Source organism: Festucalex cinctus, chromosome 13 (genome assembly GCF_051991245.1).
Source record: "Festucalex cinctus isolate MCC-2025b chromosome 13, RoL_Fcin_1.0, whole genome shotgun sequence".
Lineage (NCBI taxonomy): Eukaryota > Metazoa > Chordata > Actinopteri > Syngnathiformes > Syngnathidae > Festucalex > Festucalex cinctus.
The window spans coordinates 13,429,719-13,453,410 of record NC_135423.1 but is presented as its reverse complement, the minus strand read 5'-3'; the positions used below and the strand labels follow the sequence as shown (position 1 = coordinate 13,453,410).

Below are 23,692 nucleotides of genomic sequence, written 5' to 3'. Positions count from 1 at the left end.
CGGCAGCTGTCCTCAGGGGGCCGCGACACATGCAGGGAGAGTCCTTCGTTATCTTTAATTACCCCGCTCCACTTGGGCTTCCAATTCATTTAATCTGCAGGAGCTGTTGGTGTATAAGAGCAATTATACATCAGTTCAGGTGATTCCTGCAAGATGTGTTGCTATACCTCAGCACAATAAAAAAAAAGTGAGATGTTATCAGATGTGTGCTTCACTTTATTTGTTTCTCAGTGCTGTCAGACACAATATTTTACACATTGTTAAAAAACAAAACAAAACAAAAACACTGTAAACACTGTAAAAAAGTACAAATTAAGCCTATCATTTAGCGCTAATTAATCAACAACAATTTTAAAAATTGAGTAATTGTTTAAATTAAAATTGTCCAAATCTTCCCACATTTGAGTCTCTCAACAGTAATTATTTTCTGATTTCTGTAATCCTTCATCAGAGTCGACTGATCACCTTTTGTATTTAATCAAAATAAGTCCTTTGCAAACATTTAATTTTACTTTGGAAAACAATGACCGAACCAGTGACTGAATTAGTTTCAAAAACGTCGATGCGTACAACATCAATTCCTCTCATTGATATTGTTGAATTGAATTGATGTTTTGTTGGTTTTTATCACTAAAAACACTAAATGAAAAACAATATACTAAGTAATAAACAGTAATTCGGGAAAAACATTATTTTGTAATGCACTTTAATGCGAAACAACATTTTATCCCATTATTTGATTAATCGCTGGAATAATCAGTTCTAAAATAATCGATAGTGACAGCCCTACTATCATTTCTAAGATCAACATTAAATCTCTTAACTTCATTGAATAAATAAATAAATAAATACATAAATAAATACATAAATAAATAAATAAATCATATTTGAGTCAGCCACTTGACAACAATCTCCTTCATATAATCGGGTTTATATTGAGTAGATAGGCTTGAATCATGCTTGAACTCTATCAAACTCATGTAGGGAAATGGTTATCATCTGATAAAACCAAAGTATCCATAATTTTAAAAGCTCTGTTTGGCACAAACAGAGCACTGCTTATCACAACAACAAAAACACCTTACCTACAGTGAAATATGTCAAGATGGAGCTAATTGTAAGTCAGTGTAAGCTCAAACCCAAAATGAAAACAAAATGAAAACGAAAACTTCCGACCAGAAAAGCTGGAATTTATTTGAGGTTAATCAGAGGCCCTTTAAAAGGATTCCAGATGATTTATGAAATTGAATGTGATCTCAAAACAGCTATATCCACAGTTATCAGAGGGTGTATACACTTGTGCAACCACATGATCTCAGTTAGATTTTACTATCTTCCCGAAAGTATGTCTAAAAATGACGATTATGCACTTGAGTTCTTGAGGGTGCTAAATCGTAAGAAAAAGGCCTTGTTGGAGTTCCAGCTGCATCATAACAAAGCTTTTGGACTAGACTAAGGCCTCGTGTCAATCCTCTTACAATGCTCCTCAGTGAAAATGGATTAGCGAGTAACACCTACGTTTTGGCCCACGGTCACTTTGTCGGATTGGATTGAATGAGTATGTTGGCTGACGCCGTCCTCATAATACACCAAATACATTTTTTTTTTCAACCAAGGAGTTTGGATGACGTGCTTTTTGAAACCTTTCTTCCAAGATGAGCGCAGAGGAGCGCCGTTGTTCGTTGTCATCCAGATCTGCCGCTTGAATGCGTGAGTTGTTAAAGCGGGCGGCTGCGGGGCGTAAGTAGCTCTCCTGGGTGCTGGAGTTGTCTCCAAACGGCTCGCCGGTTTCCCCAACTGTCACTTGGCAGCCTGGCGGTCCAAGCGCGATGACGCGGCTCCCCGGTCGCTCACGGCGAACAGGTAAGGTTGAAAAGATGGTGAGGTGAGGCCAGGACTGCAAAGCTGTCCCGATGACTTAAAAGGAAGGCCAGGTTAGTTATTTTACTTTGTTAGTCTGTAATTTATTTTAAATGCGAACATTCTGAAAATATGTTTACTTTTCAGATGGCTATTCTGCAGTGAGCGTAAAACGTCACTACCTCAAATTCACATCCAGGACAATGCAACATTTTCATCCTCTATGGTCCAACCATCCGTTTGTGCCTCTAGTTAAAAGCAGGCATACTTTACTGACACCATCTTTTTATAACTTTTTCGCATGGATCCTTCTCGGATTGTTGACGTTCCCTTGCTGCGTCCGCTGTTTGGTATTCAAAGTGGGCGTCCTGGGGCCTTGGAACTGTGACCCGGTCTTCTACAGAACGCTGCCGGACGCCGCCGCCAGGCTCGCTGTGAGCAGGATCAACGAAGACCTCAGTTTGAATTTGGGCCTGATGTTGGACTTTGTCATCCTGCAGGAGCCTTGCGAAACTTCCAAAGCTCTGACTGAATTCATAAACTATGAGAACATGGCAGACGCCTTTGTGGGCCCCACTAATCCCGGATACTGTACCGCAGCGTCACTGCTGGCAAAGAACTGGGACAAGGCCATCTTCTCGCACGCCTGTGTCAATTTTGAGCTGGACCGCATCACGGGATACCCGACTTTTTCCAGAACGGTGCCGTTTCCCTCTGAGGTGCTTTTCACGGTGCTGAAGCACTTCCGGTGGGCTAACATCGTGGTGGTCTCATCTAACGAAGACATCTGGATGGACACGGCGGAGAGAGTGGCTGCAGCTATGAGGAAAAAGGGGCTTCCCGTTGCCATGGTTACATCTGTGGGCCTCAACGAGACCCAAGTTGAGAGCATGCTGAGGAAGATCCAGGATGCAGGGGAGATAAGAGGTGAGGGGCCTGACATCAAAGAAGCGTTTAGGAATAATTGGACACACTTTATTGGTTTATTGTATGAATCAATGCGACAACTGTTTGATTGACATCCACATGGCAAAAAAATAAATACAAATCTGCATAATATTGAGACAAAAGAAAAGGGGCAAATGGGTCACCCTACTGTAAAGCCTAGTCAGTTTTGATCGTTTCGTTCAGCAGTTGTATTTTATAAAAGAATTATATTCAAGGATCAAAGAAGAATGAAAATTTACTTTCTATTTGGTGATTTACTGTACATTAATCCTAAGATTTTACTCAAGTAAACATCTGTTCCCAACTTTGTAGACGGTAGTAGAAGCAGAATAATCGCTAAACTGATCTATCATTGGTCGTTACCTACTTCCTCAGCACAGGTGATGTCATCATCAGTCGACAGCAAGTAGAAAAATTACTTAAAGCTATTAATTGCATAATGAAGTTACCACGTTAATTATAGACAAAATATTAACATTTTACTGCTGAAAATGGATCAATGAGTCAAGTAACATCTGTGTGTCAATGTTTACAGTCCACATATTCACAATTTCTTGAATATTTAACTTTTTCAATGATAAAATCATGGACAGAATCGTTATGATGTCATAGAATCACCAAGACAATTACAATTTCTGGCTTTATGGGACAAATGAGAAAAGAAAAGCCCCCCTCCAACTGAATGTTTGGATGAGCTTCAGAGCCCTTAAACCAAACTACCCAAACAGGTTCGGAATGAACTACATCACCAGAACGCTCCAGTGAACTCTATCTTGTAGAACGTCTTCCCAGAAAAGTGCGAGCAGTTTTAGCTGTCAATAACAGACAAATTTCTCATTTCATTTTTACTCTTAATAGACTGGGTGAGCACTATACACATAATATCATCATTTAACATGTAAGTCCATGTATGTGTTCCAGTGATCATCATGTGCATGCACTCCGTGCTTCTCGGAGGGGAGCAGCAGGCCACTTTCCTCATCAAGGCGCAACAAATGGGTCTGACTTCGGGCCAATACGTTTTCATACCCTATGATGCACTGCACTACAGTTTGCCCTACAACACCCCCTACTTTCCCCTGCAAAACAACAGCAGGCTGAGTGAGGCCTATGACGCCGTGCTCACAATCACCGTAGTCTCGGACCCTGTGTCCTTCAACGAGGCGTACGCGGCAGCAAAAGAGAGCGAGGAATTGAAGCTGAGTGCGGCTGCAGAGCAGGTAGGAATGAGTTAACGGTCTAGCGCAGTGTTTTGCTACCTTTTATTGAGCCACACACACTAAATAAAAGCGGCATACACAGGCTAATTATATACATTCTACCATCTAGTACAGGGGTCGGCAACCTTTCCTCTCATAAGAGCCACGTTAGGTCAAATAAATAAACAAAAATGTGTTTGGAGCCACAAAATATTTGAAAATTGTGACGAACGAAACACTGTTATTGTTATTCTAAAGCTCAATAAAACAGGAAAAAAATGCAGCATCTAATACTTCTGGTTTTGTTTTTTTGTTTTTTTTGTGTGTATTTTTTTATACTTCATTTTTAGACTTTTCTGCTTTTCTGTAAAATTTGTGTAATTTTTGGCAATTTGAGGACATATGATAATTTTCTGCCTCTCTTCTTCATTTTTCAAACTTTTTTTTGGACATTTTTATCTGCCTTTTTTTTACGGACATTATATTTTATTTTATGCTTTTCTTCTTCATTTTTAGTCATTTTACAGTCACTCTTTGACCGGCAACGTAAATATTTTGTCTATTTTTTTTAAATATTTAATTATTCACTTTTTTAAATTTAATCATTAATTCATTTGAATAATATTTTATCTAAAAACTAAAAATAATGATATTATAAAAATATTAATTTATTCTAATTTTTTAGGGAGCCACAAGAGAGAGTCTAAAGAGCCACATGTGGCTCCAGAACCACAGGTTGCAGACTCTTGATCTAGTGGAAGGGCATTTAATTGATCTGCCTGTCACTTGTATCCTCCTGACTACCAGAAATTCAAATGTGTCCTCTGTAGTGGACGTTTTTAAACCTGAATATCTACCACCCAGTGCATACGATTGAATTAACTCTTTTGTGCTCTATAGAGGACATTCAGAGCTTTCCAATGATACCAAATGTGTAGGGTTGGGGCTTTGCTACCTTTGATTGCATCCTAAAATAAAATGGCTTCCCTGAGTGGAAGCACTTTTTAGGGAAGAGGAAAAGTGTACTGTATAACACTTTTTATTGAACCAATTTAGGCTTTAAATGTTGTTAGCATGTTTTCTATAAGTCTCTTAAGAACAAATTAAAGTATTGTTTGAATTATTTTAACTGTATTTGAGCCTAGCATTTACATTTAAAAAAATGTCCTCTGTAGTGGACACATCATAGCTTAAAATCAAAAACTTTTTTTTTTTCTTTTGCAGTATCCCAGTTACTTCACAAAGATTGGGGAATATCAAAATAAACATGATTGGACTTTTTTTTTTTCCTGGTAGTCAGGAGGATATGTCACTACCACAGACAGTAAACAACTGTAGTAAACAACTGTTGATCTCGTACGGCTAATGTAGCATGGCAAACAGGTGAGGAATCACATCCTAGATTAGATTATTCTACACTTGATTTGCTCACACTAATAGTGTCTGCTTTGCATTGCAGGTGAATCCTCTATTCGGCACCATCTATAACAGCATTTATCTCCTTGCCAAGTCCATCCACAAGACCAGGAGAGCCGGCATGCATCTGTCAGGCTCAAACCTGGCCTTCTTTACCAAGAACATATCCTTCAGTGGCTTCAACCAGAAGGTCCAGGTGGACGACAATGGTGAACTCAAAACCAGCTACGTCATACTAGACACCAGCAACGGCGGCAGCCAGCTGTATCCGACCTACTTGGTTGATCTGACAACCGGGCGACTTCAGTTTGCTGGGAGGTCCATTCATTTTCCAGGAGGGTCTCCTCCACCATCCGATTCCAGCTGCTGGTTTGTTCAGAGTGCTCACTGCCAAGGAGGTGAGGGACTTTGGTTCAGGGTCTTCAGTAGAGATCGGTATTTGAAAGCTATTTTTTTTATCTATCTATCTATCTATCTATCTATCTATCTATCTATCTATCTATCTATCTATCTATCTATCTATCTATCTATCTATCTATCTATCTATCTATCTATCTATCTATCTATCTATCTATCTATCTATCTATCTATCTATCTAATCTGCAGGCGTGGAGGTCACCTACATCATAGTGGTGCTTGCGGTCATCTTGGCCCTAGCCGTGACAGGGCTCGTCATCAGTCTATTCATCAGGTAGAGACTCTCTCCACTTTTCTGATGAATAAAACCGACAGAAATGTTGCAGTAATGTTTGACTTTCTCAGCTGTTGTGGATCTGACTTGACAGGAGGAGACTCCAGCAAATCCAGCTGGTCAAAGGCCCAAATCGGATCCTGCTGACCCTAGAGGATCTTACTTTCATCAACCCTCAGATTAGCAAGAGGGTGAGTGTTCATGTTGTATCCCACACTCTGGCTTTGCTCAGCATTTGAGCCGTTAGCATATGAATTACACTTCTCATCCACTTTGGATAATTACAAGGAATTCATGATAATGGAAAATTATTTTACAGAATACCTAATAGCCTATACATTTTTATAATGACAAAATTCACATTACCCAGTTGTCCTTTCTAGACAAACCAGAATTCCTATTAAATCACATATTTGTCTATTAATTCACAATTTATTCTTGACATTTATAAAGCTGTATTTTTCTCCCTTCTTACTGTGCCACAAAATATGTGCCTAAAGTAAATTCTTATTTACTGATGGCCGTTACTCTTCTGTAATTTACGACATTTTCCATTTGATTTCTTACACAGAAAATCACTTTAGAGGACATGAGTGAGTCCAAAAGTGCTCTGGAAGAGAAATCTGCTGATCGCTCACATTCCGTGAACAGCATGCACACGGCGACTCATGAAACCACCAACGTTGCTGTTTTTGAGGTAAAGGCAGGGTTTTAACAAGTGCCCCACATATGCCCATTTTAATATTACTGGAATTTAACATCATGTGACCTTCCCACCAGGGTGACTGGGTGTGGCTCAAGAAATTTGAGGACGGCCAGTTTAAGGAGGTGAAGCAGAGCGGCACAAAGATTTTTACCAAGGTTAGTGTTGCTATTAAATCGTCATCTGGCAAAGGATGCATTTTTATCTCACATTAGTTTGGAAAATATTCTCAAAAATGCCTTACGTTCATTCATACAACTTATAATTGAACTTGGCTCACTTTACTTTAGCAAGCACTTTGGCAGGGGTGACCTAGTTGGGTCCTCGAGAGCCCCTATCCAGCCCGTTTTCCATGTCTCCCTCCTTCAGCACAGCTGAATCTAATGATCAGCTAATCAGCAAGCTTTGCAGAAGCCTGATAACGATCCTGATCATGAATCAGGTGTATTAGTGGAGAGAAACATGGAAAACGGGCTGGATAGGGGCTCTCGAAGACCGAACTTGGCCACCCCTGTAATACAAAGACAATGAAAGTTGTGCATTCAGAACAACCACAAAACTTTGTGTTAAAGTCTGCTAGCTTAATGCTAACACAATGGGGAACACCAATGTGAATAATTACGGTAATGTAGCTGCAGTTTACTGAGTCACTTACAGTAGTTGTAAATGTCTATGATTGCACAAACTGTATTTTTTAACAATTTATGTAATGAATTATGCTATTTTTTCGCTTATAAAGTAAAATTTTATAGAGTGTAGTTTTGCTTATTAAAAACCCTATTGTAGAAAAAAAATTGTTCATTTTGAAGGGGATGCTGGAACGGATTAAAGACATTTCCATTACTTTCAATGGGGAAAGATGATTTGAGATGCAAATGTTTTGAGCTACAAACATGGTCACAGGATTAATTTATCATATCTCAAGGCACTACTAGATTAACTGACCTCCATAAATGGGCCTTTGAATCATTGAAACAAAATCTTTGTTTGAGTTCCTCCATGGTAATCAAATCTGCTGTCCGTTTCAGATGAAGGACTTGAGAAATGAGAACGTGAATCCCTTTCTGGGTTTCTTCATGGAGAGCTCCATGTTTGCGGTGGTGACGGAACACTGCTCCAGGGGGAGTCTGCAAGACCTCCTTAGGAATGAAGATGTTAAATTAGACTGGATGTTCAAGTCCTCACTTGTGCTTGACCTCATCAAGGTAGACGCCGACACTCCTGCCTACCTGCCTTGCACATCATCATGTGACACTGACATTTTTCTTAACTTGCATACAAATGCTTGTAGCTCATGAATTCTGCCTCGCAGTGCAACATTTACTTTGTTGTTCTTACAAGCTAGATGTTAAGTTTTTTGTTGTTTTTTTTACAACTTTCACAAATTCTGTAATGAATTACATAGGTTTCATGAGTAAAATTGGAAATGAAAAATAATTATTAAAAAAAAAAAGAAAAAGAACTACAAAAACTACACAATAAAAGAAAGTCGGGTAGTTTTCCTGGTAACTATACCTATTCTTCTAAAAAAAAAAAATAATAAATAAAAAAAAAAAGGAGCAGAATTCAAGTACAGTAGTTTGAGAAAAATGTGACGCAAACTTTGAAATAATGGTATATACAATGTTTCTGTAATGCAATAAAAAAAGACACTGTGCTTCCAGGGTATAAAATATCTCCACCATAGGGATTTCCCACATGGTCGGCTAAAATCCCGGAATTGCGTGGTGGATGGGCGCTTTGTGTTGAAAATCACAGATTATGGCTTTAACGAGTTCCTCGAGTCACAAAAAGCTCCTGTAGCGCAACCTCCGCCTGAAGGTAACATGCCTTCCGGAAACATCACAACACAAGACCACACCTCATTCCCCTCTGCTCCATTCAGACCTTTTTTGGACCGCTCCAGAATTCCTGAGAGATCTCGCAAACTCCCGTAAAGGCACCTTCAAAGGGGACGTGTACAGTTTTTCCATTATTCTCCAAGAGGTGGTGGTCCGAGGACCACCGTATTGCATGCTGGGCTTACCACCTGAAGGTATGTATTGAAAAACAATTGGGAAAAAGAAGTTGCAAAACTATCCATTCATTTTCGATAGCTGTTTGCCCAATTAGGGTCATAGGTGAGCACGAGACTAGCCCAGCTGACTTTGGGTTAGAGGTGGGGTGCACCACCAAACAATTCACACTTAGCTAAAATGCTGAGACATTCTTGGAATGTGTGAGGAAGTAGTTTCACATGGAGAAAAACTTGGGGAGAGACTCCTGACAAAAAGGCTGGAGCCAAGCTTCAAACCTCAAACTGCAGAATTGACTGGCAGGCACACTATAACCACCAAATGAAAACATTTGTAGCTCATTTTAGCCAAAATAATTTAATTACTAAGTGAATAATTTCCTGTTCATTTTTGTATGCTTTATGAGGCAACCCAAGTTAACAAGGAAACAGCATCAGGTGTCTCTGCTATTAATTGGGCCACTTTACAAATTCTGCCTAGCAACAGGTCACATTATATTCCAATTGAAATGTTGTGACTGCTCCATTTTGGTTTTGGACCCAAAATAAAAATGATCAATGCTAGCAATACACCTTGTGAATTCTGCCTAGCAACAAGCAAGTGGAAGTCTGATGGTACCTTGACGTACAAGTGTATTCATTCCTTAACCATGCTTACAACTCAAAACACATCTCAAATAAATTTTTCTTATTCAAATTAATGAAAATGAAAATGCCACTAATCTGTTCCAGCCACTCAATAAAACACAGACAAAGAAAAAATAATTGTAGCATGATAGCATTAACCTAGCGGTCTTTTATATAAGGGAAAGTATGTGGTTGTTTTAAATAGACCACGTCGTCGACGTATAGAATAATTCCCTTTGTTTTATTATTACTTTGACAGTAAATGTCAACTGTATTGATTTTATCTAATGTGACTAAAAAATGGCTAAAAAATAAATTCAAATCAAATTCTGCTTGTAACCTAGCTAGCTAAGTCCTTTGTGCTGCCACCATTTAACACCAGGGCCACTTAAAATGCTTATTAATGGACGTCTGCAAATTAATTTGGGTAATGAATGCAAACATCTAATTGTGTTTCTTTGTTATCTAATGTTGTTATCAGAGATCATTCGAAAAGTTAAGAAGCCCCCTCCAATGTGCCGGCCCACCGTAGCTCCCGACCAGGCTCCTCTGGAATGTATCCAGCTGATGAAGCAGTGCTGGAGTGAACTTCCAGACCGAAGACCCAGCTTCGATGAGATTTTTGACAGGGTTTGTTCGGTGTTAAGAAGTGGTGTTATTATTCTGTTTGTTTTTATGCTTCCCATGTAATCATTTCTCTCTGTTTTGTAGTTCAAGATCATCAACAAGGGTAAGAAGACAAACATCATTGACTCCATGTTGAGGATGTTGGAGCAGTACAGCTCCAATCTGGAGGAACTCATCCGAGAGCGAACTGAGGAGTTGGAGGTGGAGAAGCACAGGACAGAGAAGTTGCTCTCGGAGATGCTGCCACCGTCAGTTAACACACATTGAAATGCAAAAATGAACTTAAGAAAAAAAAAAAATGAATTGCCTGATTATCTTCTGCATCTATCAGCTCTGTGGCCGAGGCGCTGAAAACCGGCACCACAGTGGAGCCGGAGTATTTCGACCAGGTGACCATCTACTTCAGTGATATCGTGGGGTTCACCACCATCTCGTCGCTCAGTGACCCCATCGAGGTGGTTGACCTTCTCAACGACCTTTACACTTTGTTTGATGCTGTGCTCAGCAACCATGATGTCTACAAGGTGAGACACAGCCTGAGCTTGTTTACCAAGTAAATGATCACGATACTGTCGAAAAAGTTAACTGGTGAATGCGTCCATGTGTTATCCAGGTGGAGACCATCGGTGATGCTTACATGGTGGCATCAGGTCTGCCGAAGAGAAACGGCAACAAGCACGCCGCTGAAGTCGCCAACATGTCTCTGAACATCCTCAGCTCAGTGGGAACCTTCCGGATGCGCCACATGCCCGACGTTCCTGTCAGGATACGTATCGGGATCCACTCAGGTAGCTCGTCCATGTTCATTGTGTGTGGATTGTGTCAACATGAAATGGAATGACAGAAACTTTCAAACCTATTGCTCCCAAATGAGCATCATGAATTTGTGCCTTCACAGGACCCTGCGTCGCTGGAGTGGTGGGCCTGACCATGCCTCGCTACTGCCTGTTTGGAGACACCGTCAACACTGCCTCGAGAATGGAATCCACCGGCCTGCGTGAGTTTCCATTGTTTTATATTTTATTTTTCGTCCTTTATCATTTCTAAATCTCAATCGTATTCTCTCAGCTTACAGAATCCATGTAAACTTGAGCACTGTGAACATCCTCCGCTCTCTCAAGGAAGGTTATAAAATAGAAGTCAGGGGCAAGACAGAGCTGAAGGTAATGTCTTAATAAGTAGGGTGACCAGATTTTCAACATTAAAAACTGGGACACTACAATCTTGCTTAAAATCAAATATACAATAAATTCTCACCAGGACACTAGTCAGTCTGATTGTGTCATTACTTTAGCTAAAGCTAAATCTATCTTGGTTGACAGTTCAACCAATCCTGCATTGCAGCATTGGAAAAATGCTGCCTTAAAAGCTCATAGTTGGTTGGGTCTGACCAGCGGCCACAGCATTTGGCTAGTAGGACTACATTTCCCATGATTGTTAGACACGCAAGCAGGAAGTAATTCTAGTTCTAGTACCGGTATGTCAAAAACATGCCTGTTAACGATGTAACTGTTATGTTCTAGTTTAGCGTATGAATTGCTATGAAAACTGCGTGATTGACATGCACATGGTCAAAACAATTGGCTTGTGTCATGGTGGGGACAAAATAATTGGCCTGTGTATTGATTGTATTGACGAAACAATTGGACTGGTGAAACCTGCCGGGACATCTGGTCACCCTATTAATAAGATCAGTGTTTGAAATCATGATAAGAAATGATATCTGAATAAAACAATGTTCGTTTATTACCAGGGGAAAGGCATTGAAGAGACGTACTGGCTCGTAGGGAAGTCTGACTTTGCAAAGCCTTTGCCAAAACCGCCAGAGATTAAACCAGGGTAAGATACATGTCACCATTCTTTTCCCTTTAAGGCAGACATTTTAAACCACCGTCTATACTTTTAATGCACTTGTGCAAACCGCACCGGTGTCACCACAGTGAAGACAATCACGGCCTGAGTCCCGACGACATAGCCAGATACAAGAGAAAGAAGGCCGAGAAAAAGGCTTGACCTGCAGGTAGAGAATCGGCATGCCAGCTGGTGTTGTCCTGTGGAAAACGTTGGCATGCTGTGATGTAATGGTCGTTGATTTCCAAGTCTTGCTTTGTGACCTTATCAACTTCTGCACCCAGCCCTTAAGCAGATTGTGAAAATCCTTCTTTGCGTAAGGAATTAACTTTCATGACACTGTATTTAACACTTGTTTTATTTGTGGTCTGTTTTCTATTGTGGTGTCCTCTGTACCTATTAAATTTGAAAAGATAGTGTATGCGTGAGATAAATTCCAAACTCTGTCATTTATTAGGGTCAACTGGCAGGAAATGGTGACTGATGAGATCAAGACTCTTTTCCGCAAGGCCAACAGGCCAGTGGACAAGCAAAAAATGAGCGGGAAAGAAGGAAAGATGTGAAAGGAATGAAGGCATAGGACCGATTCCTTCTGGGAAAAAGAAGAGGCAAGCGGTGGATATGAAAGCGGCAACCGGCCTCTCTCTCTCCGTGGCTTAACGCGGACTCCTTTAAGAGGATTGTCCATCGACTGGCTAATCTGCCTGCAGCCGACTCAGCAGAACACGATGGTGCTAATGTAATGAGACTCGTCCCGTGACCTGCCTGCCTAACCTGCTGCCAGTAGACCAGGGACCAATCTTCAGTCAAAGATTCTTGCCCTCATTTACCTGCTGCACTCACTGGCCACTGAGTGGTCGCCGAAATAAGGCAAAGCTTCCCCATCCGATGCAGGAATGCCCCTGGATGCCTATTTGGAAATAATATTTCTTGTCTGTGTTAGGTTTGTCATGAATGCTCATAATAGAGGACTTACCTGCCTGGATATTGCACACTGGCCCCTAAAGATAATTTTAAACGTTACATTTTGTATGCTTTTGTCACGTGAGGTGGGAGTTCGGACCCAAATGCAGACAAGACATGGACTAGAGTTGTGAGACAGTATGCAAAAATGAAGTAACAACAGGGGAGGGCTGGATTCAGATGGCCTCGAAGAAAACACTTGACTGAGAAACCTCGATTGAGAGAGCACGGCTGGATGCAGGGACGCAATCTCCAACACATGGAAGAAAACTTGCATAAAAATTCTGGGATATGAAACCTTTGGCATGCTGAGAGAAACCTCGGCTAAGTAACCTCGATGTACTGACAAAAGTGTCATAACTCACTCGGACAATGCACAATTCTATATGACAGAATTAAGGCCTATATATAAAAAAGGAGTGACTAATACTGGACCATAGCAACTGCATGGCAACTGACAAGTTCATCATAAGGGACATAGTAACTGCATAAGACTAGACAAACCAAGACTGGCTAATAAATCATCAAGTGACAACATCATGACTCAAGTGGGACACAGTTGACACTGTGTTATTGTGAACATGAATTGGATCGCAATTATATACACCTGCTGTGCTTGTTGATTGTAACTTTGTTTAAATCTGCTGGAATACCAATTGGAAATGGGCAAAATCAAAATTATCTGTGCATTTAGGTCTTTTAAAGTCATTGTAATGTGATGCTGAATACAGATTGGCTTCTAATTATATTTTTTTTCAATTGGTTTTCTCCCACATTCCAAAAACATGCATGTTAACTGAATACACTGAATTGTCCATACGTGTGAATACATGTGAATGTTTTTGGTTGTTGTTTGTTTTGTTTTTGTCTGTATGTGCCCTCTGACTTCACATGCATCCTAATGAGGACAAGAACTACAGAACATGGATAGAAGTCAGATGAATCCTGACTTTGTATTACATATAAAACAAATGCTGTAGTGTAAAATTGTTTTTGTCACAGCACCACCTGCTGGATCTGGTGGGCCCCATTCACCCAAGGAAACATTCACAACTGATTATTTATTACTATTGTGAAAATTTTGTTTGGCTTAATCCTTGTTCATGAAGGCGTTATTTGATTTGGCGTCACATTTGCTGTTCTGACACTGGCTGCATGGTACTCATTCCACTTAACAGTAGTTTTTCATTTTCTGTTGTTGTGACTGACATTACAAAAGTCAAAACATTACATCCATAATATGTTACTAATGAAACAGGAAGCTAAACATTAGCTTATTGTTGTACCAACACAACAAGCATCTAGTTCTTTCCCAGGTTGCCATGAGGACCCCGCACTCCGGTTTGAACCCAGTCTCTCTTTTGTACAGGTTATTCCCACCCCACCACCCCAAAGACTTTTATTTAGTCTAGCAATGGTTGAACGTCAAGCCTGACATTCTTGGGATAGTTGTCTGAGGCAGATAAGCCCTGGGGCACATCCCCCCCGGTTCATCTCAAACATGGGAAAACCACTCACTGGAAATATTTTTGATCCCTTCTTTACTGCAGTAAAAACACACAAGTCACATGTCTATCATTTTCTATTTTTATTGAACAAATGACATTTGTTCATAATCACACAATTCCAACAGCATTTTCGTTGACAGCAACAGAGTGGTTGATTGTGTTAAGCATGTGAGCATAAGTTAAACCCATAAATGTAATTTGCATACTTTTCTTGTAATATTCAGTGCAGAAAGGACGACAAAGGATGTTTGTTGTTTTTAAGAAAGAAGTGCCAAACAAGATCGTAACGATAACGCATGAAAAGCACCAATGGATGATTCCTTGACCTATGCTGACATTAACAATTGCTGTGAGAGAGAGAGAAATCACACTTAAGAAAGCAAGAAAAAAAAATCTCAATGAGGCTCATATTTGGAGAATAACCCTCTTAAAATAATGTCCCAAGTCATACTTTGACAGAAAATATATTTTTGACGGAATGCTGGTCGCATTTATAAATACAATAGAATCAGTATTTGGTTCATTTTTTGTGTGTTTTATGCAAAAACTGAAAAAAATAAAATACTTAGTCTATTATTTTATGAGGGTGGCGATTTTCAAATCAAGGGAGTGTGTATTCAAAGTTCAGATAATCAGTCCACAGTCTGCCTTTGCGGAATGTGTTCCTGAGGTAACACTAGATTTAAAAATAAAAAACGAAAAAAACAACAGTTTCCTTGACAGTTTCACAAAATAACGCTACCCACCCAAATTAACATTAAAGCTCATCGCGCATCTTATCTCCATTGGGTCTAACCACACGGCCGATGTACAGGATGGTCTTGGTCTTGTTGTCCTTCACCAGGAAAAGGAAGGGGTGGTCCACGTAGAAAAGCTTGGGGTCCTTCAGCTTGTCGCTGCCGAAGATGGTGGTGTCGAACGTGTTGCCTTCTGTGTTTAGCTCCAGGGCGGAGGCATGGAAGAAGTCGGAGAGGTACAGGTCCTTCTTTCCGGAGATGTTGGACAGGTCTGCCTTGGCCTTGTCCACCGCCTCGGTCAGGCCGAGGTCAGCCAGATGTTTCTACAGAGAGAGAGAGATGAGGGCATGTATTATTTTATTTATGATACACTGTCCTCATTCATTCTCTTGTGTCTATTAGGCGACATATTTTTGGGTTGACTTCCCCTTAAACTTTGATAACAAATGAAACTACTCGTTCAGGATCAAGACGCCACCAGATGGCGCCACAGCAAAAACAGAATTGTAAATAAGGGAGAAATTATAGGTGAATTTGTGAATGGCAAGCTGCTAACTGCTGCAGTTCGAAGCCATGATGTTTTTTTTGCCCATCTTACCTGCAGGTTGTGGCTAACTTCCAAAGAGACTTTAGGCAGCGAGATGGCCACAGCCCTGTTCTCCAATTTGCCAAGCCAAGCTTCCACCTGCGTCTTGGTCAGCAATTTTTCCAGACGGTCCAAGGACTCCAGATGGTAGGGCATGATGAGGATCATCGATGCCTGCTTCTGGCCCAGAGGCATGTCCAGAACAAATAGACTGTTCTGTTTGTCTTCGTAGAAGTCATACAGACCTGAGGCGGAGCAGAACAGCACGATCGGATCTCTTGGCTTCGAAATACAACACTGTAAAAAGAAACAATTGAGGAAACATACCTGTGCGGTGCATCATGGGAACTGCAACAGTGAAAGAGCGGGTCACCAGGAAACCACGGTTATCCACCATCTTTTCGTGGAACTTCTGATCCCAGTGAGCTGCAAGAGAAAATAGCTCACTTAGAATTCAACTCGTTAGTTTCCATCATCTACCAGCGCTGAATAATCCCAATAAGATCAAAACCGTGTACGCCTTCATTGCCACTCATTAGTCAAGACTGCATGGGTTTAAAGAAAAAGAAAAAAGCTAGGCATCATTATGGATTGTTTGAAAAAAATAAAAATAATTCTTCACATCCCACTAGAGGGAGCCAGTGTACCATCCAGGGCCTCACTAGAGTTTCCCCCTCTCCATAATCCTGTTGACAAACACGGCCTTGGTGGAGGTAATAAAAGCAGTACAGTATACTCACGCTTGAAGAACATAGCGTTGATAATCATGGCACCGTCGGTGTTCACCACCTCCTTGGTGATCTCAGGCAACTTGCCGTCGGTCGACTTGGCCGCCCACTCATTGATGGAGTTCACAGCGCTCCTCTTGTCGCGGAAGTTTATTTTGGAATGGTCGTAGTTGTAATGCTTCTTGCTGGTCTTTACAAAGTCGTCGGCGAAGGACACCGAGCTGGGCCCGTAAAGGCGGTTGTTGATCTTCCATGTGGTGTTGCGCGTTTTAGCGTCGCTCACCTGTGGATGAACCACATAGGAAATGTTACCAGCTAGGACGCGGGCTTTCAATATCATCTCAGGTATATTATGTAGACTGCTCCTTCTCATATTCTAAAAATTAGAGGTTTATGAAAGACTATGGTACTATGAAAGTTTGATGGATAAAAGGAACATTTGTGCTACAAAATAAAAACAGCAAAATAATAATGGTACTCAAATGGATGTCAGCTACTGCGTATTGTATGACATAAAAGTAATATAGCCTAGTTGCAGGCAGTCATAATAGTGCATTGTTGCTGTCTTGACCATAAGTGCAAGTTAATGTTTTAAGAAGTTTTGTTTTGGGCTTTGACAGCAACATTCCAAATGTTGAAGGAGGTGTGTGGCTAATAAGTTTCAAAAAATTTTATTGATTGTGAGGTTGTGCCTACGCCCCTTAATCCCCCCACCCCCCCCCCAAATAAAAAAAACTAAATATAAATATATATATATATATATATATATATATATATATATATATATATATATATATATATATATATATATATATATATATATATATATATATATATATATATATATATTTATTTATTTATTTATTTATTTATTATGTTGTAATATCACCACTAGATGGCAGACATGGCTTCATTTCACTTTCACACGTTTTGCTTTTCTACAGTTTTTGGTCCTTGAATGGTAATGCCCTCTTTTGTTGGGTGGATATTTTATTGAAACATGTATTGTGAAAAATAAAATACTTTCAGAGAACGTACGGCATTTTTGTCATACATTTGGTCAGGATGTGCGTGGTCTTATGTGGCCCCCCAGTAGCACTGATGAAAAATTGTCACCCCTCACAACATTTACTGTAAATTGCCCATCACTCTAAGACATCAAGTATTGTTAGTCGTACCTCTGAGAGCAACTCGGCGAGGCCTGCATGCAGATGCTCATCCTTGAGTTTCTCTGCGTGCAGCAGGGTTTTGGCCTGCGAGGCGGTAGTCGATTTACCGCCGAGGGCGACCATTCCCAGCGAGGAGGCCAACACCACAGGCGAGATGAGGATGTTTTCTGTGCCTTTCACCTTCGCCATGTTATGGTAGAGGCTGCGGAGAAAAAGAAAGAGGGGTTGTTTGTTACTCAATGCAGACGAGTTTGGATTCGAATTGACTTTGGTGTCCACTGACCTAAACGCCAGCTTGGCGCTGTTGTCGGCCAGTGTGGACGCATGGCTGCTCAGCTTCTTGTTCTCTGCGGAGGCCGTGAGGGCCAGCAGGCAAAGAGCTACGAGGTTGCTCACCCACATCCTGTTTGTCTGCTAAAGTCGCTGTAATATCCTGCGAACAAAGAGCAAGTTTAGTGCCTGTTTAACTTGAACGTGAAACAAATCCAACGTCGCTTTTATTTTATTGCATATTAATCATCAGTAGGAGAAAATGCACGAGTGCGGGCGTAAGGCGAGGTCAGGAGAAGGGTTTCCACCATTGAGCAGACATGTTGCTCGCCACGTCAGCAAGCAGGATCTGGAACTGCCGCCCACTCAGTGCTCACACCAAGATGAAATCTGATACCTCTCTATCTGTTCTCTCTTATGTATGATTAGTTTGCAGAGGAGATTTTCTATTTAATTATTTTTTTTAACTTGAGTTTAATCACCGTCCATTTAAAATTAACGACACAGACATCTGTTCAAACTTCCTTTTCTTCATTGTGAATGGGACACCGGATGTGTCTGTACTTGAATGATTGGGATACTGCAGAAATCAGATTACATTACTTTCACACACATTTTTATATATACCTTGAGATCGTTTGATGTCTGTGATTTTCATTCTGAAAGACAAGAGGTGTATGTAGTAATCCCCATAAAAGTTGCCAGTAAAACATGACTATGGTAACTCCTGCCTGCCTTTAGTCTTTAAAATGTACTTTTTCCTCATGCAAAAAAACTAAAGGAAATTTTCAGCTGTGCCACATTTATGCAACACATTTCCAAAAGGGCATCTAAGAACCTGATTGGTTGGTGGATTAAAGGTTTATATATAGTCAGATTGTGTTACAGGATTGGAGCATAAACAGTTTTCAACAGATTGATTGCCTTGAGTTATATTCACGTTTGAATAGAGTAGTTAAAAAAAACTGCAAAAGCAATAGCAAAGATTTCAAAAACAGTCAAATGAGATGCTGTGACTTTAAAATAGTCAAACAAAGCTGGACTATTCAAGCATTCCATCTTGCAAATTCAAGTCTGTCATCTTGCTTTCCTTACCTGGCAAAGATCTGCGGGGTTTCTCCTCTGCGCTCTGTCCTGTGGATAGTTTAGCTCAGGCGAACACTCCCTCTATATACCCGCAGAGAAAGAACTTTCTAGAAGTGGGAATGGGATATTGTCAGGAAAATGGGAGGCGGCACATCCCCCTTTGGAATGCAGAAGCAGGCAACTGATCTGAGTTCAGTTCAACTTCTGAAACTTTTATTGAAGTGAAGAAAGTCTGTGCTCCAGAAATCTGACTCTGGGTCAGTTGGGTTTTATGCTGCACACAACTACTTTTAAACGTCTAAATGCAGCTTGCTGACTCAATCTCTAACTTTTGTTACGTCATGTTTAAAATGGACAATTTAGTATTTTATTATAAACTCAAGTACTATTATACATGCAAATATTATGCAATCTGAAAGTGTATTTTGCATTTTTTTTAATCGGGGGGGGATTTGCCCTTCTAAAACTGCTGTATACTCCCGCTGGTAGATTTGTGTGCAAGAAAAAAAAAATTGTACCTCGTCCTTCATAATACAGGCACTTTAATGACTCACTCGGACCTGTAAATGCTTTCCTTGTAGTTGTGCTCCCCAGATTTTAAAGCCCTTCCCCCACCACTGCCACGTCAATCCAACTCAGCTGGATGCAGGGTGGAAAAATGAAGGAGATTGAGATTACATAAATTGCAGTGATTCAATGCTCATATGATTTACTACTTTTTGCACAATCAATAATCAAAGACAGAATAATTTGAATGGGGAAACATTTCGGACTGAAAATGGATGTTATGGATGCTACCATGTTGTTAACAGTATTTTCAATATGTCTTAAACATCCCTCTGTGTAAAAGGCAAAGGTGGATAAATGATGCAATTCTATGGAATGTCTGTGTAAAAGAGGCTATTGCAAAGACTAACTTGGGCCTGTCGAACCCCCACCCTGCACCAATTGTTTGTAATCCTGCCTGAGAGCAACAGTTTGCACTGAAATTCCTCATCTTGGGGGTCAAACGTGTCTAGTCATATCTCCCAAGACAACTGCAGTCGAATACACGAGCCATTCATTGTCCAGTAAAAGATATAAAACAACTATAAAATGGACGAAAGAAGGAAACGAAATTGCATGCAAGAACACAATTACAGTACTTACAAATATGTTTGTGTCTTTAATTAAGCAGATACAAGTGGTCAGACTGATTAGCAATTAAGAATCTTCCAGAATCCAGAATCTCAAACCCAAGCAGCTAATTTTACAGTTGTACAACAAATGCTGTTGAACACAAGTCAAACACTGAAGTCTTTCAAAATGACATGCTTTTAAAGATATTTACCGTAACTATTCTTTTTTTAAAGTTATTATTATCGATGAAAGTTAAGAGCACTGTTGTGTATATCACACAATCAGTTGATTAGGGTTTTATACCGCGTTTTAATGAAATATATGCTTTATTCAAAATGGTCATCCTTATGTAAACCAACAGAATTGTTCATTCACTCCCCCCTTTTGTACCATCTGTGTTATTCAGCTATACTGTTGATCAACTACTAAAGAGGATGTTCCTGTTTATCTTCTCTGGGTGGCTCAACCTCACATACAACCCAGATGGCCTGTAACATTGTTTATACAGTCACGTCCATAAATTTTGGGACTTGGACACAATTCTCATCTTTATGGCTTAAACACTCCACAGTGGATTTCAAATGAAACAAACGAGATGGTCTTTAACTGCAGACTTCCAGCTTTAATGTGAGGGAATTTACTTCCAAATATGTTCATTGTTGGACTAAACATGTCTCAGTTCAGTTTTTATTGGGAAAAAGTTATTTGTATTGATTATAAAAACTGCCGACAATTTCATGTAAAAGCCCGTTTTGATTCACATTTTGTTTAATTTGTTTGTACTCTACGACAGATCAAAATTGAATGAATGTAGTGTAATTAGAAAGCACCTTATTCATTTTTACCAACCTTTGCGTTGCACTATAGGATAACTGTCGCTAGGTGGAGCGCAAAGCATCCAAATAAATGACACGTACCATCTGTAACATTACATCATTTGGCAGTTCCGCTATGGAGCTATTCGTTACAGTAGTATCTGTGAAATCATTCAAAGCCATAATTGTTATTTATCTGGAAATACGCTACAGGCGTAAACCTTGGCGGTATTAAACAGTCCCACCTGCAGAGGAGACCCCAGGCTGCCATCCGGCCCTTCCTGTCAGTGGATGCTGGCATTTTGAAGTATGTGCAGATCAAGAGAAGATCAGCAGCTGGAACTACCGACTGATATACAACCTGTGGAGAGCCACAAGAACTACAAATGTGCAAGTGCCAATGCTGTTATGAGAATTACATTTCCAACCTAAATTTAAAAATATGTTCCATTAAATTGTATACATTTCTTACAAACAGTCTAGCATTTCTCTTGGCAGAACTTCTTCCAGTAGGTGGGTGGTAAGATTAATATTATTTTTTTCCCAATCACATTTCAGCTATACAGTGTCTACATGTTGCCATGTGAATCTGATCTGTCCAGGACTCCAGGGCCTTCTGAATCAGCTTGAACTATATTAGTAATGAGAATATTTATTTATTTATTTATTTATTTATTTATTTATTTATTTCAAAATCGTCTTTAGGGTGAAGGTGGCATGAGTGGTTAGCACATCCGCCTCCCAGTACTGAGGACTTGGGTGCGAGTCCAGGCTCTGGCCTTCCTGGGTTGGGTTTGCATGTTCTCCCCTTACCTACGTGGGTCTTCTCTGGGTCTTCTCCGGGTACTCCGGTCTCCTCCCACATTCCAAAGGCATGCTTAGCAGGTTAATTGGGCGCTCCGACTTGTCCCCAGGTGTGCTTGTGAGTGTGGATGGTTGTTCGTCTCTGTGTTCCCTACGACTGGCTGGCAACCAGTTCAGGGTGTACCCCGCCTACTGCCCAAAGCCAGCTGAGATAGGCTCCAGCACCCCCCGCGACCCCAGTGAGGAATAAGCGGTCAAGAAAATGGATGGATGGAGGGTCCTTAGGGTGTTGTCTCTCGGTGAACCTCACCACTTTCCTTGCCCTTCAAGGCGGTTGTCAGTCTTTGACTGGCAAAACATATCAGTAGCTGACGGCATACTACATTAACACTGTACATAATAATAATCAACTCTGGTGACAATTATGTGTTGTATTTAATTTTTAAATGTCTTTGTCACGTTGTTGAATAAATATTGCTTTTGAACTGCTCCAGAAGCCGCGTGCTGAGAAATTCCATGAAAGTGAAGCTTCATGAACCATTTGCATTATTATTATTATTATTTTTTTGGACTCCTCTAGAGGGTTTCTTGGTTTAAACATGCAGTGTAAAATCAATCCATGTATAGTCTAGCCTTTGTCTTTAAACCAAGAACACTATTCTAGAGGAGTAAAAAAATATATATCTCGCAAGTGGTTCATGAAACTTCATTTTCCTATAGTTATGACTGGGTGTGTTTAACTAGAAATGTTTAAGGGGCTTGTTCGAAATCATTTGAATGCATGGGCAAAACACACAATGCATGTAGACAAGGCATGGGTGTATTCATGGCCTTTCATATAATCTTATCTCTCAATGTCAACACGATTTTATTTGATAAACAGACAGTAAACAGAGCATGCTCCTTGGCTACTCGCCTGTGAAATCTACCACAGTTGCATTCAGGTACCCTCGGATTTTTTCCCGACGGAATTCTAGTGACGGTAAATATACAACTACACGACTAAGCTTAAAAGATATACGACACTTGAAAATAAGAATGACGTCCTATAAACATATTCACTTGAAACGTTTGATGAAACCCGCGCAATTATAGCTAAATTAAAGTTTGAAGTCTAACAAATTCGGAAATTTCGGCGTTCACTGAATGCACGAGTTGTCCGAGAGAAAAGTCAGTTTGGTGACGCTCTTTCGCTGTTACAGAGGAGCAGCAGATAAAAAGCACCGACAGCCCTCCTACCTAGGCTCTAGTGCTTTCAATCATTTGGCCGGCGGACGACTCGGCTCCCACGCCGAGGAGGAAGAAGGAGATACCGGGGGAAGAAGATTTGGAGGGCGAGTGGTGAAAGTAAATCCTTCTTAAGCTTAAAAACAAAGACAACGTAAAGGCTCGTGCTGCCCGGTTGCCTTTTTTGGAAGGGGGTTTCGGCTGTCAAACTTGGCAATTTTATCACCCCCACCTATCGTCTCCTTTCTCTCTAATAATAATAATAATATTTTTATTTTTATTTTTTTTTTAAAGACAAACAAACAAAAGAAACACGTCCATTATACCTCCACTTATTGGGAGTCTTCTAGCCGGGAAGAGACGTCAAATTCCTCTTTGACCTGGAAGAAAAGTGTCAGCACTCCTCGGACAGGTGAGTCATGTCATAACATTTACCTGCAATTACTAATGTTCCCCCCATTTTTTTTTTTTTTTTTTTTTTTTAACACGCCCTATGTTTGTGTTCTTCTAATTGTCATCATCAACCGTCTTTTGAAAGTCTGACACAATCTTCAACATAAAAAAAAAAAAAAAAAAAGTTTTAATAACCCAGATGTTTTGAACTGTAAAATTAAAACAGTCACGCACGCCAAACAATTATGGAACTCTGTCACGGTCATACATAATTTTATTTTTACTTTTTCTGCTGTGGTGTACTGTTTATACTCCACCCTGACATCTTGCTCTTCATTAGAAATGATTCAT

At 40.2% G+C, this 23,692-nt stretch overlaps 3 protein-coding genes across 9 annotated transcripts in view; 2 read left to right on the top strand and 1 right to left on the bottom strand.

The window, feature by feature from the left end:
• Positions 1-1,508: 1,508 nt before the first annotated feature.
• Positions 1,509-13,726, top strand: gucy2f (guanylate cyclase 2F, retinal). 2 transcript variants are annotated; one of them, XM_077494305.1, is made up of 19 exons: positions 1,509-1,934; positions 2,008-2,787; positions 3,730-4,028; positions 5,467-5,821; positions 6,030-6,114; positions 6,209-6,305; positions 6,686-6,811; positions 6,895-6,975; positions 7,846-8,022; positions 8,482-8,638; positions 8,703-8,852; positions 9,940-10,088; positions 10,170-10,333; positions 10,417-10,609; positions 10,699-10,873; positions 10,984-11,082; positions 11,154-11,248; positions 11,839-11,924; positions 12,394-13,726. In XM_077494305.1, the coding sequence occupies exons 2-19, from the start codon at positions 2,064-2,066 to the stop codon at positions 12,497-12,499; spliced, it is 3,318 nt and encodes a 1,105-aa protein (XP_077350431.1). In that variant the 5' UTR covers positions 1,509-1,934; positions 2,008-2,063; the 3' UTR covers positions 12,500-13,726. The 2 variants fall into 2 exon arrangements, with proteins under 2 accessions (XP_077350431.1, XP_077350432.1); XM_077494306.1 differs by having other exon boundaries at positions 1,509-2,086; positions 2,221-2,787.
• A 744-nt stretch (positions 13,727-14,470) lies between these two features.
• On the bottom strand, positions 14,471-19,105 carry serpinh1b (serpin peptidase inhibitor, clade H (heat shock protein 47), member 1b). 2 transcript variants are annotated; one of them, XM_077494303.1, is made up of 8 exons: positions 18,993-19,102; positions 18,525-18,556; positions 17,911-18,060; positions 17,637-17,829; positions 16,471-16,741; positions 16,058-16,156; positions 15,743-15,975; positions 14,471-15,467 (listed from the first exon to the last, which is right to left on the bottom strand). In XM_077494303.1, exons 3-8 carry the CDS (start codon positions 18,027-18,029, stop codon positions 15,165-15,167), a joined length of 1,218 nt encoding a protein of 405 aa, XP_077350429.1. In that variant the 5' UTR covers positions 18,030-18,060; positions 18,525-18,556; positions 18,993-19,102; the 3' UTR covers positions 14,471-15,164. The 2 variants fall into 2 exon arrangements, with proteins under 2 accessions (XP_077350429.1, XP_077350430.1); XM_077494304.1 differs by lacking the exon at positions 18,525-18,556 and having other exon boundaries at positions 18,993-19,105.
• A 3,775-nt stretch (positions 19,106-22,880) lies between these two features.
• gdpd5b (glycerophosphodiester phosphodiesterase domain containing 5b) overlaps positions 22,881-23,692 on the top strand; it is a 32,087-nt gene continuing 31,275 nt past the window's right edge. For 2 of the 5 annotated variants that reach the window (XR_013287794.1, XM_077540219.1), the window contains exon 1: positions 22,881-23,360. The gene's annotated coding sequence lies outside the window, so the exon portion shown is untranslated. The remainder of the gene's footprint in view (positions 23,361-23,692) is intronic. The other 3 variants (XR_013287795.1, XM_077540221.1, XM_077540220.1) reach the window with 2 other exon arrangements.

Coding starts and splice junctions, on each gene's coding strand:
- gucy2f (XM_077494305.1), top strand. CDS start 2,064: ATGCAACATTTTCATCCTCTATGGTCCAACCATCCGTTTGTGCCTCTA. Junction 6,812..6,894: donor CCAACGTTGCTGTTTTTGAG/GTAAAGGCAGGG, acceptor CCTTCCCACCAG/GGTGACTGGGTGTGGCTCAA. Junction 10,874..10,983: donor ACGTATCGGGATCCACTCAG/GTAGCTCGTCCA, acceptor GTGCCTTCACAG/GACCCTGCGTCGCTGGAGTG.
- serpinh1b (XM_077494304.1), bottom strand. CDS start 18,029: ATGTGGGTGAGCAACCTCGTAGCTCTTTGCCTGCTGGCCCTCACGGCC. Junction 16,742..17,636: donor TCGCCGAGTTGCTCTCAGAG/GTACGACTAACA, acceptor GTTCATCCACAG/GTGAGCGACGCTAAAACGCG. Junction 15,976..16,057: donor TCCCATGATGCACCGCACAG/GTATGTTTCCTC, acceptor GCTCCGCCTCAG/GTCTGTATGACTTCTACGAA.